Raw genomic sequence first — 13,473 nt, forward strand, 5'->3', positions numbered from 1 at the left:
TCAGGCAAAATTCTTCTTGAGGAAGTTGATTAGTCCGTTGGTGGAGGAGTCGTGGGAGTGGACCTCAGCAGTGTCCTTGAGCTCAGGCTCAATCTTCTTGGCGAGCTGTTTGCCCAGTTCCACTCTAATAATGCGTATGTGAGGGGAGAAGACATGAATACAAGAGATATGAAGGGTTCAGTCATGTGTTAATACATTTTGGAAAATCTGCAAAAATGTATCCACAGTGCCTCAATCTGAAAGCTGCACAGTATAACATTAGGCGTCAGACTTCTCTTAATGCTTGCTTATTTGAGCACAGCAACCCCTGGTGTTCAAACCTTTGGGTCAGACAATGAGAAGAAAGTTGGCCTAAAGTGAAGGAGAGGGGGTAGAACTGCTTGTTTCGGAAAGGGGATGAATTGAGGGGCCTACACCAAGGCATAGTAAATGTTAAATACGGTTTATTCTGACTGTGAATCATGCAAAATTTCAGCAGAGTCCAGAAATAAACACGTGGAGCTGTGAATTAGCACAAAATAGAGACTTTTATTAGGAAACATGTTGTGTGTGTTGAAAGAAACAGACTCACCCCCACTGGTCAAAGCTGTTGATCTCCCACATTAATCCCTGGACAAAGATCTTGTGCTCATACATTGCTGCAAAAATGGGAAGAATAATCACAAAGTGTTTCTTTTTAACTAAATTGAATTTCTGAAGCAACACAATAGAGCTGTTCAGAATAAAACCTGCTCAGTTAGTTTCCCATCACAGGTGCAAACACACTGACTGTTACTATGCAACAGTGTGCAACGTCCTGACTGAAGCTCAGCTGGAAATTGCCGCTCTTTGGCTGTTTCAGGAAATTCCCACTGTGTGATCATTACCACCACTGTCTCAGATATCATTTATTATTGTGCAGTCCAGCGCATTAAAAAAACAGTGGAAATTATTTCGTAATGTCTCATTTTCAAATAAAACTAACCGGGTTAAATTAGATAATGGTATATGTAGAATTAAATTGATTAAAACGATGAAAGGACATATTCTCTTGGGCGAAACACTAGAAATTGTTATTGGTAATGTTACCAATGATAAAACCAGTACAGTGACAAAAGTGGTTTACCTATAAGTACTCCAAGTGTATATGGAGACAGTTTCTTGAAGATGATTGAGTTGGTTGGTCTGTTTCCCTGGAATACCTGCGGTGATCAAATAGGAACATTTTAGAATACAATTCACTATTTTGCAAAAATGTTTTTTTTTTAAACAAAGTATAGATTGCCATGTCCATACATGTCACTGGGGGGCACTGTCCCCCTAACACAAGATATTCATGGAAAGTTGACTTTAATTTGAACAAAAATCAGAAGTCTAGTTTAGACACAGATGTAAACACGGTACTTAGCTGTCAGGGCTAATATTAAATGTTTGAGATGGGTTCAAAAGTGGATCATTGTCATTTCAGTTTAAGTTTCAAGTTTAAATGTCCACCCACCATGTCACCATCTCAGATTTGCTCATTTCTATTAGGCAATTCCTATTCCTATTAGAAAAATATCTCGTTACTGGAAGCTTTTATTTATTTATTTTCTTTGTTTTGGTGAACTGAACTGAAATGACACAAGTGAATATTTAGTAGACATCCCTGTCATGGTTCTCAAGATCTGGAGAGGTCGTGGTGTGTGTTTTGTTGTCTTCGCCTCTCCCATCAGGGCGGAACTGGACCTTGATTCCCTGCCTCTGAACCCACCCTGAACACACACCTGTGGCTCATTTACACTGATGGTGGCAGACTACTTAAGATGGCAAGAGAGGCCGCTTCCTTGCTGGATCATCACACTACCTAGTGTCAGTGTAGCCTAGCCTTTTGAGTATTCCTTGTGATTTCCTAGAGCTCCCTCCTAACGTTGTTTTCCTCTGTGTACAGGCCTTCTAGATTCCCTGCCGGCCTTTATTCCTGTGGATGTGTGTGAGTGAGCATGAGCATTTTGGAGTGGACTATCTGAGTGAGTTGTGGATTGAGTTGAAGAGGAGCGTGCATGCACCTGCCTTGGACCTTCCCTCCCCTTCAGACCCCCCTCCACTCCCTGGAGCCCCATGTTATCTGTCTCACTGTATATATGTATATATCCTCACTTGGTGCCACATTGTAAATAAACCCTCACCTTCTCTCTAAAACTTCAGAGTTCTGCGAGTGAGTCCTCTCCCTAATAATCTGTGACAATCCCCTCATTTTTTAAAATTGCAAATACATATGTCTTTGGGGTTTTAGAACAAAGCTATATCGAAATTTAATTTGAAACCAGTGTGATTGGACAGGCAGATGATAGAGGATGACTTTTTTTTTTTTTTTAATATTAAAACATGAATGAAATTCTGTTTTTTTGCATGCAGTTAACTCTGGTTTTCTGTTGCAAAATAAGCTTACTGGCTTGTGGACAGTCAAAACTGATTTTTTTTTTTTTCAAAAGCTAGGGTGTTATGTTAGTACATTATAGCAAGAAGGTTCAGAGTTTGATTCTCCTGGTTGTCTGAGGCGTTTGAAGATGCACTTAAATGGTTTCTGAAAAAGTCTGCATCCTTGATTCAGACTATTTGTTTGCAGTCCTCTTTGGATGAGATACATATAAGCTAAATCATCAAAGAAGTCCAAGGCTATTTATTCTTCAAATAAAATCAATAAATGCCTTTATTGTCAGACCATGGTCACATTTAACCTTTAAAAAAAAAAAACTACAGTGCATTTCAGCAAAAAAGCCTTCAGCAAGCCTCCAGGGTTATTTGAAAAAGAGAGTGCTTTGGACTTCTTTGATGTTTTAGAGTTTGCAAATGTAACGAGGAGAAAAGGTGTGTTTTCATTTTTCAGCCAAATTTAGACATAAAGAGAGATGTATTTTTTATTTTTATTTATTTTTTTAGATGTCTTTTCACTTTTCAAAGTGACACAGTTGTCGTCAACATCTGTTCACAGAGTTTTTACTGGCTGAGTCTCTCTAACCTGCTGTCAAAAACAATTTGCAATCGGGTTTGTAAAAGCAACATGACAGGGAGCTCTCCTCTTAAGTTTAGGTTTGTTTGTTGCTGTTACATGCTATCAGCAGCGCAGCAGGTTCATTATCTTTGATAAGGTAGTTTCTCTTTATTCTACGTACTTTGTGTGGTAGGATTTTCTCCAGAGCCTCCCCACTCAGGCCGCTTGCCTCCAGCTCCCTCTTGGCCTCTTCGGTAGTCTTACCTTTCATCAGAGCCTCTGTCTGAGCCAGGAAGTTGGCCAACAGGATCTACAGTCAAATGAAACAGGCAGTTTTAGACACAGTGTATTTCCTACATGATTAACAAACAGATAAGTAACAAATTAAAATAATATATTTAAAATGTCTCAGTATCTGGAACTGAAAGAATTCAGCACCATTCTTCTAAAAGATACTCCCTCATTTCTGGGACACATCAGTCCAAAATCTCCTGTACTTGTTTAGCTGGCGTGAGATCTGGCAACTATACCAATATTTTCTGCTTATAAAATGATTTGGGCATAGTGATCCTGAAACTTATTTCTCCCATAAATATCCTATAGAATAAAGGTGATCACTCAGAGCAACTTTTCATTGATTTGCGCTGACCCTTTTTTCTAAGGTCATGAGTGGAATCAAACCATTTTACAAAAATGCCCCCACAGCATAAAAGAACCAACACATCCACCGCAAAGATCAAAAGTTCAATTTGTTGCTGCGTCTCTAAATAGATGTTGGCATAAACTGGTTTGACCACTATGAGAATTTAGAAGGAAGCAGAAAATATATTGAGGTTCAGTGCCTTGCACCTCAGCTCCAGTGCACAGCTCTTGTTCTGATGGTAATGTCAGAGGTCTGGAGAACACTGATGACTTGTACACAGTATGTTCCTCATCTTTATAACTTGCGTGGTCTGCCACTTCATGGCTGAGTTCCTGTGGTTCCTAAATGCTTCCACCTTATAATAACTGAATGTTACAATTCAATTCAGTTTTATTTATATAGTTCCGAATTATAACAACAATCACCTCAAGGTGCCAGTGCAATATCATATATGTTGCCAAATAACTTGTCTTGGAGCTTTGAGAAAATGCCCACAAAAGTTATATCAGAACATGCAGCTCTCTTGGGAATAGTTTATTGTGACTTTTCGTAGCTATTTGTTGCACTGATTTTAATAATTTCTAATTCCGCCCCAAGCTCTACCTCTCGGACAAACCTTATCAAAAAACCATCATTTGAAGTTTATGCTTTGGACTTTCATCTCACAAATCACAAGCAGCCTCTGCCAACCACCATTTAAAACAATTAAAAACAGCTCTAATATTGGTCTCTTTATCTAGCTTTATTAAATCTACTAACATTATACATCCTATTAGCTTGTGTTTGTTGCTGAAAAGGTAGGGTATTGGCATGCTTGAGATTTATTCAGAAAAGTAGTGCTTACGGTTGACTGTGAAATATCTAGGAGGAAAGAAATTTCACAAACTATCCTGTAGAAACAGTGGAATCCTATTACAGTACCACATTTCAAGTCAGTGAATTCTTTCACAAATATTTATATAAGTAGACTGCATGGCTAGGTGCTTACAGGGAAACTAAAAGCACTGTAATTCAAATATTAAACAGTGTGATGATACTTTTGTCTATGCAGTCTAGTAAGTAGTCTAGGATGTGGTCAAACTCATTTAATATCCTAACAAGAGACAGACTTCACAATATCTGCATAAATGCTGCTTTAGATAGATACCTTGTGGTGCAGGTTGTCTCTGATTGGATGCTGTGATTGAGCTGGAATCAGGAAGTCACAAGGCACCATTCGAGTTCCTGAAATGAACATGTTGAGTCGCATTAGTGACAAACTTAACCAGGTAGCAAACTGGATTAAAGTCCTTTAGTCTGTGGGCTACATACAGCCCAATTTGATCCTGGACCATTAAGATAATTCCCGTTCTTTAACTGTATATAAGTTTACTCTGAAGAGTTTCACCTGCACTGAAACCATAATATTTTAAATGAAAACACATCTTATCACTTTCCCTCACAAATTTTGGTAAATTATTATTTTTTTCTTATATGCTGAGTGATACAAACAGAAATAATCACCAGCCTGAGGTGTCTTAAGACAACTGACAGCAATTTCAATGATATAGCTCAGATTTCCACATTCACTGAGTCTGTTAATTACATGTACATTACAATTTACAGATCACAGTGCAAAGGCACCAAACCTACACATGCAGAGTTTTTGTAACTAAACTACAATAGTATATACTGTTTTTATGATTCAACAACTCACCAACCTCCAGAAATACTTTAATGTACTGGTTTTTGTACACAGACTACATATTTGACAACCCAGGACCAGAAAAACACTGGCTGAATCAAATGAATGTTGCTGCTCTCAGGTGGAGTTACCTTGGTGAATGAGCTGGTAGAAGGCATGCTGTCCATTTGTTCCAGGCTCTCCCCAGACTATTGGCCCAGTGTGGTAGTTCACACGTGTCCCATGATTAGTAATGTACTTTCCATTTGACTCCATGTCACCCTAGACAACAAACACTGACTTTTTATATTATTAAAATGATCTATCAACTCTATAAGTTGATTTAAAATAATGTTTTGGATAACTTCTGCATTGTGGGGACAGACCTGTTGGAAGTAGGCAGTGAAACGGTGCATATACTGGTCATAGGGCAGCATGGCCTGGGTCTCAGCGTGGAAAAAGTTGATGTACCAAATGCCCAACAGAGCCAACAGGATGGGAGCGTTCTTATCCAGGGGAGCAGTACGGAAGTGCTTGTCCTATATATGAAAGGGTAAACCTAATTTACCTTTATGTTTTCTGTATCATTCTTTAGGGAAAAAAAAATCATAATAATAATTTTCAATATCAGGCAGGTGAAGAAGTGACACTTTGAACATCTCATTATGGTGTACCCACCATCCAGTGTGCTCCTGACAGAAGCTTCTCAAAGTTGTCAAAGCCTGGAGATCAGATGCACAAGAAAAGTTAAGTGATGCTGTAGACTTTTAGCACTGTACTTGGGATGAATATGATTGCTAGTCCACATATATGTTTTCATATGTTTTAGCAATGATTTTAGATACTGACATAAAAATGCAAATATTTCTCCTCAGGATGGACCCAAGTAACCTTGGTGTTCCTATAGTTTAAGCCCCAGCGAGCTCCCTGAAATGTGTGGGTGTGTTTACTGTACATACCAATATGCAGGGCAATAGCCATTCCAATTGCAGACCACAGGGAGAAACGACCACCAACCCACTACAAGAAAACACACAAAAATTTCATAATTTTTTGTCCCATTTTAATGAAAGGAAGCCAAGGTTATGCACATATGCAATTAAACTAAACACCACACTTGATCTTTATAGCTTTGATAAATAGTAGCAAGAAATGTATGATTTGCTTCAGTCTTTAATGTTTTCCAAAAGTTCTTTTAGGCATTTTTTTTCTCCCTTCTTCTCTCTTTTGGACTGAAAATACTGTAGACTAGAGGCAGACAATACATTTTTCCAAGGGGCCACATGAGAAACTGGGACTGATGTCGAGGGCCACATCAATAAGCTTAACTCAGTTTCCTTTGATTTTAATTTTAGCTCTTTATAAGCTTATTGTGGCAGCCCTCTATAACAGTCCCAGTCTCCCACGTGCCCCTTTGGGAAAATTGATTGCCCACCTTTGCTGTAGATTTTGTGCATGCAGCCATTTTCTCCTGACATAAAGGCCACATTATAGCTGTTACCTTTAAAATACCAACAATGTAACTAAATGCAGCTCTCTGACCTTTGATGCAACTCAGCCTTTACAGTAACCTCTGCAAGAGAGAAGGTCACTACCAATAATAACTGAGCCTGAAGAGAGAGGCTTCTGATTACCCGGCAGCTGCTGTTCAGAGTCTGTCCCACCTACTTCACAGGTCAAAAGTCTGCTTTATTTATAGCTTCTACTCTCGCTCCATGGCACCGTGTGGACGTGAAAAACCTGCATAGAGTGTGTGTTTTAAAGCTCAAAGGGCACTTACGTCCCAGAACTCAAACATGTTCTCCGTGTCGATGCCAAAGTCTTTCACTTTGGGCTGAAGGGGAGACAGAGAAAAACAGAAAAGTTAGTATTAGAATGTGTAGATGCAACAAGAGGCTTATTAACCCTGAAAAAGATTTGGTACAACTTACACCATTGGTGGAAAGAGCCACAAAGTGTTTGGCGACAGCAGCTTTCTGTTGAAACATACCAAATTTATAATTAAGAAAGACATCCTTTTAGTGTAGTATTGAAACTGTGCTGTGCAGGATTGCTGCAAACTCACATCTTTGGCATGTTCGAGGAACCAAGCTTTGGCCGACTCAGCATTTGTAATTGTCTCTTGGGTGGTGAATGTCTGTATATATAGGAATACATAGATATTCATGTAGCAATTTATAAGGAACATTCTGTCTGTGCTTAAAGATTTAGCAATAAATAAATAGATATTCCTCATTTCTTCATGAACATGCTACCTTGGATGCAATGATGAAGAGGGTTGTCTCAGGGTTGAGCTGTGCCAGGGTTTTGGCAATGTGGGTGCCATCAATATTGGACACAAACCACACACGAGGTCCATCTTTTGAGTACGACTTTAGGGCCTCAGTTACCATCAGGGGGCCCTACAGGTCATGGTAAGCAAAAAAAAGTCAGTCCTATTTGTATTATTATTAATATATGTAAGATAAACAGATCTTTCCAGGAAATCCACTCACAAGATCAGATCCTCCAATTCCAACATTAACAACATCAGTGATAGCCTTCCCTGTGTAGCCCTTCCACTCGCCACTGCGAACTTTCTGCAACACATCAATCGCAAACGTTATTTTTGTGGGTCTATAAACTGCTGATAGCTGCATCAGAAAATTCATGAGCAGGGCTACAAAACTGACATAGTGAATTGTTTAAACAGTTCTGTGGAAGAGCTTTTGTTGTGATTTTGTGCCTTTATTTTTGGATTCACTCACATGACAGAAACCCTTCATTTTCTCCAGAACCTTATTAACGTCTGGCATTACATCCTTCCCATCCACCATGATGGGAGTGTTGGAACGGTTCCTCAGAGCCACATGGAGCACAGCACGGCCCTTCATTTCCACAGCACCAGGAGATAAATGTTAATATACACAGACTCTTACTATCGGCACTGAAGCACTGGGTATTTTTCTGCTGGCTGCTTACACTGCTTGTGAATGAGAAGTGAATGGGTTTTTCAGCTAGCATTTACTGTACTTAGTGTTCATTTTTAAGAGAAATAAAAGAAAGAGTGTTAAGCGAAGTTATGACTGTTTAACAACGAGCACCTCAGTGAAGTTTATCTTCTCTCCAGTAAACATCTTCTCTCTGGCAGCCTCAATGCCTCTTGACTTGGCCTAATGAAACAATAAATATGAATGCTATGTCAGTAACAATTTGGGAAGTTTCAAACTATGAGCAGTCCTTCAAAGAAACACAACTTAAGTGAAGATGAAGGTTGTATCTGACGAACTAACCCCCACTTTCTGCTTGATGAAAGGATTGATTGGCTAATGATTTGGTAATTAATATAAACAGTTTAAAGGCCACAGATCATTTAAATGTAAATTGAATTACCAGGTCAACCAACATTTTCATAACTTCCTCTGTGATGAGGTTCTTGGAGTAATCCAGAAGAATGTCTCCATCCTCAGTTTTCAGTGTGAGGCTATTGGAGACAAGATGAGGATATTTTCTGAGTATCAGCATCCAGACAAAAACTATGATTTTGTCATTGTGTTGAGGTTTGACATGTATGTAATGAAGCCACACAGAGGACTGTTATGTGAACATGTCAACAGATGATAAAACAGAATTAACATTAACTTACTAAATAGATCAAACATATCTAAATGTATTCTGTTCTTGTTTTATACCTGAGCTTGTTGAATCTCTCCTTGTCAGCCTCAAACATGTGCCTCATGTTGAGGCCCAGGGCGTGGGCTGTGTACCACTCCTGCAACTTTTGAAAGTTGGGGTCCTGAGTAAGTCCCATGCTGTCCAGAGATGGGGGCTTGCTGTGCTCCACTGTGCTCAACTATCTTGGCTGAGTGCGACTGAGCAGGTCAGAGAGAGAGCTTTTTGAAGGGCACCCAGTCTAGATCTAAACTTGCCCCTCCTACAAGAGACATATAATATCCATGACCTGAGTGTGTCACACTTGCCCACTGTCTTGCAGGGTTAGAGTGCATGTAGTTCACTGTGCCACACGGATCATCACACAGGTCAGACAATGTGTTGTACCTTTTCTTATTTTTCTCTTAAATGGTTATACAGTAGTCAAATAGCCAAAAATGGCCACAGTTTAAAATAAGAAGGTCAGTGGATGACATAATCACTGTAAGTCTCCAATTTCTTTTCACTTGTTCTGTATCTGTGAAATTTCAGTGAGAGTGGACATCTCTAATATGGCCATCTCAGAGACAAAGAACACAACAGTGAGCACAGCAGCCCCTTCCAACTTCTGTTTGTGAGGGGAAGCCAGTCACAAAAAATGGAAGGTGGCCATAAATGTTAAAACTCAGTTAAGTTAAAACTCAGTTCATACTCATTTAAAACTGAGTATAAGGGTTGCATTTATGCCCAAGGTAAAGAAGAATTATATGAACGCAACAATTTTTCATTTTATAATGAATTACTAATTTACATTTAGTAATATTCTTCTCCAACTATATGTGGGAAAAAGGAAACATCCAAACTATAGACTAAGCTTTTCTCGCAGGTTTCTCATCCAAACCTGCATTGTAGTACGCTGCACTGAAGTCCAAAAACAAGCATATTGGCTCGTTACTAGTTATGCCTTATTTAGCATTACTGTTCTACAGCTAGTAAAAAAAAATACTTCAGCAGTAATAAAGATTAGTTTACTGATCTTTCACAGGGCTAACACAGAAAGACAAGCGACCATTTATACTCAGCTAGTTCATGGAAAATGTGTGTAACATAATGTGTTTTTATATGCATGATTCCAGTACGTGCATATTTTATGTAGCACATAGCGATGAAATCAGCTGACCTAACAGTGCAAATTGTGGCTCCTCTTTAATTATCTAAATCTAAAAGTTGTAACCCTTGTTGAGACACTGCAGATCCAGATCAAGTGCAGGCTGTATCCTTTAAAGCTGTGCAGGTGTCTGCTACCTGGAGAGGTTGCATTGTTAAAGACAAGTTTGAGACCTTAGCGCCCCCAAGTGTTCTTATTTAAGCATGAAGTACAAGATGTAACATTCTCTAACAAACATTAGGGGGCGAGAAAACCTTATCCAGAAGCAGCATTATATTGTGCTGGATTTTATTTTGTTTTAATCTTTATTCCATGTAGTCACAAACCCGTTCTACACTTCAAGCAAAAGATATAATGCGATTTTTCTCAGCTCACTATTTGGGTTCCCTTTCATTTGAATAACTAGGTTTTCCTACTTTTTCAATCATGATGTTTGATGCTTTCCATGTTTATTCTTACTTCGTGCCTTTTACTATATTGGTTATATTTATGTTATTTATAGTTATAGTTATTATTTATATTAGTTAGAGTTATATTACAAGAACCAAAATTGAAGTGTAAGGTTTAGAAACTAAATTAAACAATATGGTAACGTAATCTTATATTATTTTTAAATGGAATTTAAGGCGGTGTTGTAGGAAGACAAAATATACTGATAAAATATTGCTGATTGGCGGTTTTATTGTGAAAGTCTCAGCGGAAGTGTGAGTTTATTGACTTGGTTTTGATAGTGGTCACACAGACAGGGAATTCGCTGTCAAGAGGGTGGATGCCTAGAGCTGGTAAGCGATGCTTTGATTAACTGAACGCGTACTGTAATAATTTTCTTGTGTTTCACGGGAGCTTGTTTTGTCTTGGCCGCGGTAGTCCCGGCTGTTTTGAGTCTGTGGTGGAGCAGCACCGGGCCGCTTACGTTAGCTGGTGCTTTCTAGCAGCGCTTACAGTCGTGTCGCAGAGAGCTAGCTGGTTTGCTAACGCTAGCTCGCTTAGCTGTGTAGCTAGCTTGATTAGTACTGATGTGTCCATTATCGGACGCACCTTTATTTGACGTGCTTATTTTTCTAAGTCGTGTTAAGCAAAATATTGCAACCCCATAATCGCTAAGGCAAGTGTTTTCAGTGAAGGCTCCAGAAGGACTTGACATATTTGTGCAACTGAACGCTTGTATGTACACAAGCCCAATTTCATGTGTGCTGATAAAGCGCATCCGCCTCGGCTAGCGAAGGAGGAGAGGTGGGTTGGCGCTGTCGTTTATTTCTGTTAACACTGCCCCGTGTTTATATCTGTGCACGATGCTTCAGATTTGATCATCTCTTGACACTCTTACGTGCGAGAATGATGTAACAAGCCTTAAGCTTTTGTAATAACCTGGATTGACTGCGTGTCCGATAACGGACCTGGGCGTTCTCGGTTTGAAGTTACGCGCTGCAGTCGGTGATCATCCGCCGCACAAAGATGGAATGCAGGCTAACGTTAGAGACAAGCTGGCGACACGGACGTTATTTACGGTTCCTGTGGCTACATACTTGTTTCTGTGCCTTTCTGTGCTCCGGCTTGCTAGCTAACACGAAAGCGAGCGTCTGGTTCTGTGTGGCAGGCGGCTGAGTGTCAAAGACCGGGGAAAGCAAGGGACCTAGTGTGCTGGGTACCCACCGGGGGTGGCATTTCCCCGTCATTCGCTTATCCAGCGTTTGGCGTGTTGATGCCGCGAAAGGCTTTCCGGCGACACCGCGTTTAGGGCGTTAAAAGGCCGTATTAATAGCTGCGACATAGTGTTCCCATGACTTGGGCCATGTCATCCCAGAGTTTCGATGAAACCGGCTAACTGCGCTTGCGGGGATTCTGTTACACCTTCCTGCTAAATAGTGATCGTGTTTGACAATAACCCCCTTACAAAACTAGCTAGTTAGTTGGTTTTCTTCCCCGCTGGGGTTTCAAGATTAAGTAGCAAGCTGTTGTAATAATAGCCCTACAGTAGCCGTGCTGTGTTTAATAACACGTACAGAGCAGAGCAGCAGTAATGCTGTAGAGGTGTTGAAATCGTATCCTCAGACATGCTATTATGGTCGTTGAATACTCGCCTCTTGGTTTACATTAATTTCGATATATTGACCTTAAATAATCGTACTATAAGTAAAGTAGAAACTTGCACGACTACATTGATGTCGATGTTTTTATATAGTCTCTACAGTACAGAGAAGATGAGTGGAGTTGCATTAATAAATAACGTTGCCCCACTTCTTTGGAGGGGTGTAGCCATCTACAGTCTAGCCAGATGTCTGTCGTTTGAGATCGTGTGGATGTGCTTGTGGTGAAAGTAGAAGCTGTCCTACTGTCTGATCGTGTCTTGGCATAGGATATTGCCTATGATTTGAGATGTCTGTGCGCTGATTGGCTATTCATACGTGCATACGTGCAAGGTTTGCCATGGGCAGCCACTCTGATGATGACTGATAAAATTGTTGTCATTGCATGATTCATATTTTCTTGCTTCTTAGGTAATAGGGGTGTGCAGTTAATTCGATTTCAATTACAATCTTTGCCTTCCAAGTGGCTTTTAAATTAAGATAATTGGTATAAAATCCACTTTAAGGCTCTTCTTTCACCTTTGAGGAGCCTCAGTTGATTCCCTGTTAAGCTCTGTTTGGTTTAGTTCAGCTCATGTCAGTTGAATTATAATTAATATTCATGAAGATCAACTTCATTAACGTATTTTCTTGAAGTTTAATAAAACCACTGTTTTTCAGTGGCTTTGTTGACCCTAACACACAATTTCATCTAATATTGTCCAATAGGTGGTTTAGGTTTGCTGCCTTCCAAAGTAAAGATGTTATCATTGAGAAATGCCTGTAAAAGGCTGTGATCTTTTAAACTTTTATTAAAAGTTGTTTTCACTCAGATGACTGTGTTTGTCACTGGTGTTCAATGTTTTTTGTTGTTGTTGTTGTTTTTTATTTTTTGTTAAAGTGAACATGTATGGTAAAGCCAGCACGTTCCTTTTGTGGAGTTTTGCATGCATGTACAACTGTCATTAAAACAACCCTGAACCTTTGTGTTGACATCTGCCACAGCTGTGTCTCTGTGGAAATACATGCTTTGCACTGCAAAATTCCTGTCTGTTTTAAACTCACTCCCTTGGATAGTCTATGTGCCTGAATGGGCACCATAGCTGGTGGACTAGCACTGAGGCTCCAGTTGTTTTCATACTATTATTTGTTGCCAGTGTTTGTCAACATGTGATACATATGACCAGGAGTGCCATTTTCCTCAGTCTAACTTTAAATCCGGATACATGTATGAGGAAGTCAGCAGTCACAAGATTACTGTTTGCACTTGCATCGGGTGGAGTGCAGGCACTTCATGGGCCTGAATGATATTTCCTTAAACAAAGTTTTATAGTGATTATTGTTCCACGT

General features: G+C 39.6%; 2 protein-coding genes across 4 annotated transcripts in view; one reads left to right on the top strand and one right to left on the bottom strand.

The window, feature by feature from the left end:
• gpib (glucose-6-phosphate isomerase b) lies at positions 1 to 9,052 on the bottom strand. 2 transcript variants are annotated; one of them, XM_063467431.1, is made up of 18 exons: positions 8,931 to 9,052; positions 8,632 to 8,722; positions 8,343 to 8,411; positions 8,007 to 8,126; positions 7,755 to 7,838; positions 7,515 to 7,661; positions 7,325 to 7,396; positions 7,191 to 7,235; positions 7,040 to 7,093; positions 6,219 to 6,279; positions 5,938 to 5,981; positions 5,646 to 5,798; positions 5,412 to 5,541; positions 4,744 to 4,820; positions 3,135 to 3,263; positions 1,106 to 1,181; positions 572 to 638; positions 1 to 124 (listed from the first exon to the last, which is right to left on the bottom strand). In XM_063467431.1, exons 1-18 carry the CDS (start codon positions 9,047 to 9,049, stop codon positions 1 to 3), a joined length of 1,662 nt encoding a protein of 553 aa, XP_063323501.1. In that variant the 5' UTR covers positions 9,050 to 9,052. The 2 variants fall into 2 exon arrangements, with proteins under 2 accessions (XP_063323501.1, XP_063323428.1); XM_063467358.1 differs by having other exon boundaries at positions 7,191 to 7,231; positions 7,321 to 7,396; positions 8,931 to 9,049.
• Positions 9,053 to 10,765: 1,713 nt separating this feature from the next.
• Positions 10,766 to 13,473, top strand: part of LOC134631170 (granule associated Rac and RHOG effector protein 1-like) — a 42,031-nt gene continuing 39,323 nt past the window's right edge. For both annotated transcript variants that reach the window (XM_063479232.1, XM_065471994.1), the window contains exon 1: positions 10,766 to 10,839. The gene's annotated coding sequence lies outside the window, so the exon portion shown is untranslated. The remainder of the gene's footprint in view (positions 10,840 to 13,473) is intronic.

The sequence above is a fragment of the Pelmatolapia mariae genome, linkage group LG1, assembly GCF_036321145.2.
Source record: "Pelmatolapia mariae isolate MD_Pm_ZW linkage group LG1, Pm_UMD_F_2, whole genome shotgun sequence".
In the NCBI taxonomy this organism is placed as follows: domain Eukaryota; kingdom Metazoa; phylum Chordata; class Actinopteri; order Cichliformes; family Cichlidae; genus Pelmatolapia; species Pelmatolapia mariae.

What these genes read in the sequence shown, in the direction of transcription:
- gpib (XM_063467431.1), bottom strand. Translation starts at nt 9,049, where the DNA reads ATGGGACTTACTCAGGACCCCAACTTTCAAAAGTTGCAGGAGTGGTAC. An exon ending in TGAAAATGTTGGTTGACCTG is followed by an intron (nt 8,412 to 8,631) that starts GTAATTCAATTT and finishes TTGTTTCATTAG; the next exon opens with GCCAAGTCAAGAGGCATTGA. An exon ending in AAATGAAGGGTTTCTGTCAT is followed by an intron (nt 7,839 to 8,006) that starts GTGAGTGAATCC and finishes GATGTGTTGCAG; the next exon opens with AAAGTTCGCAGTGGCGAGTG.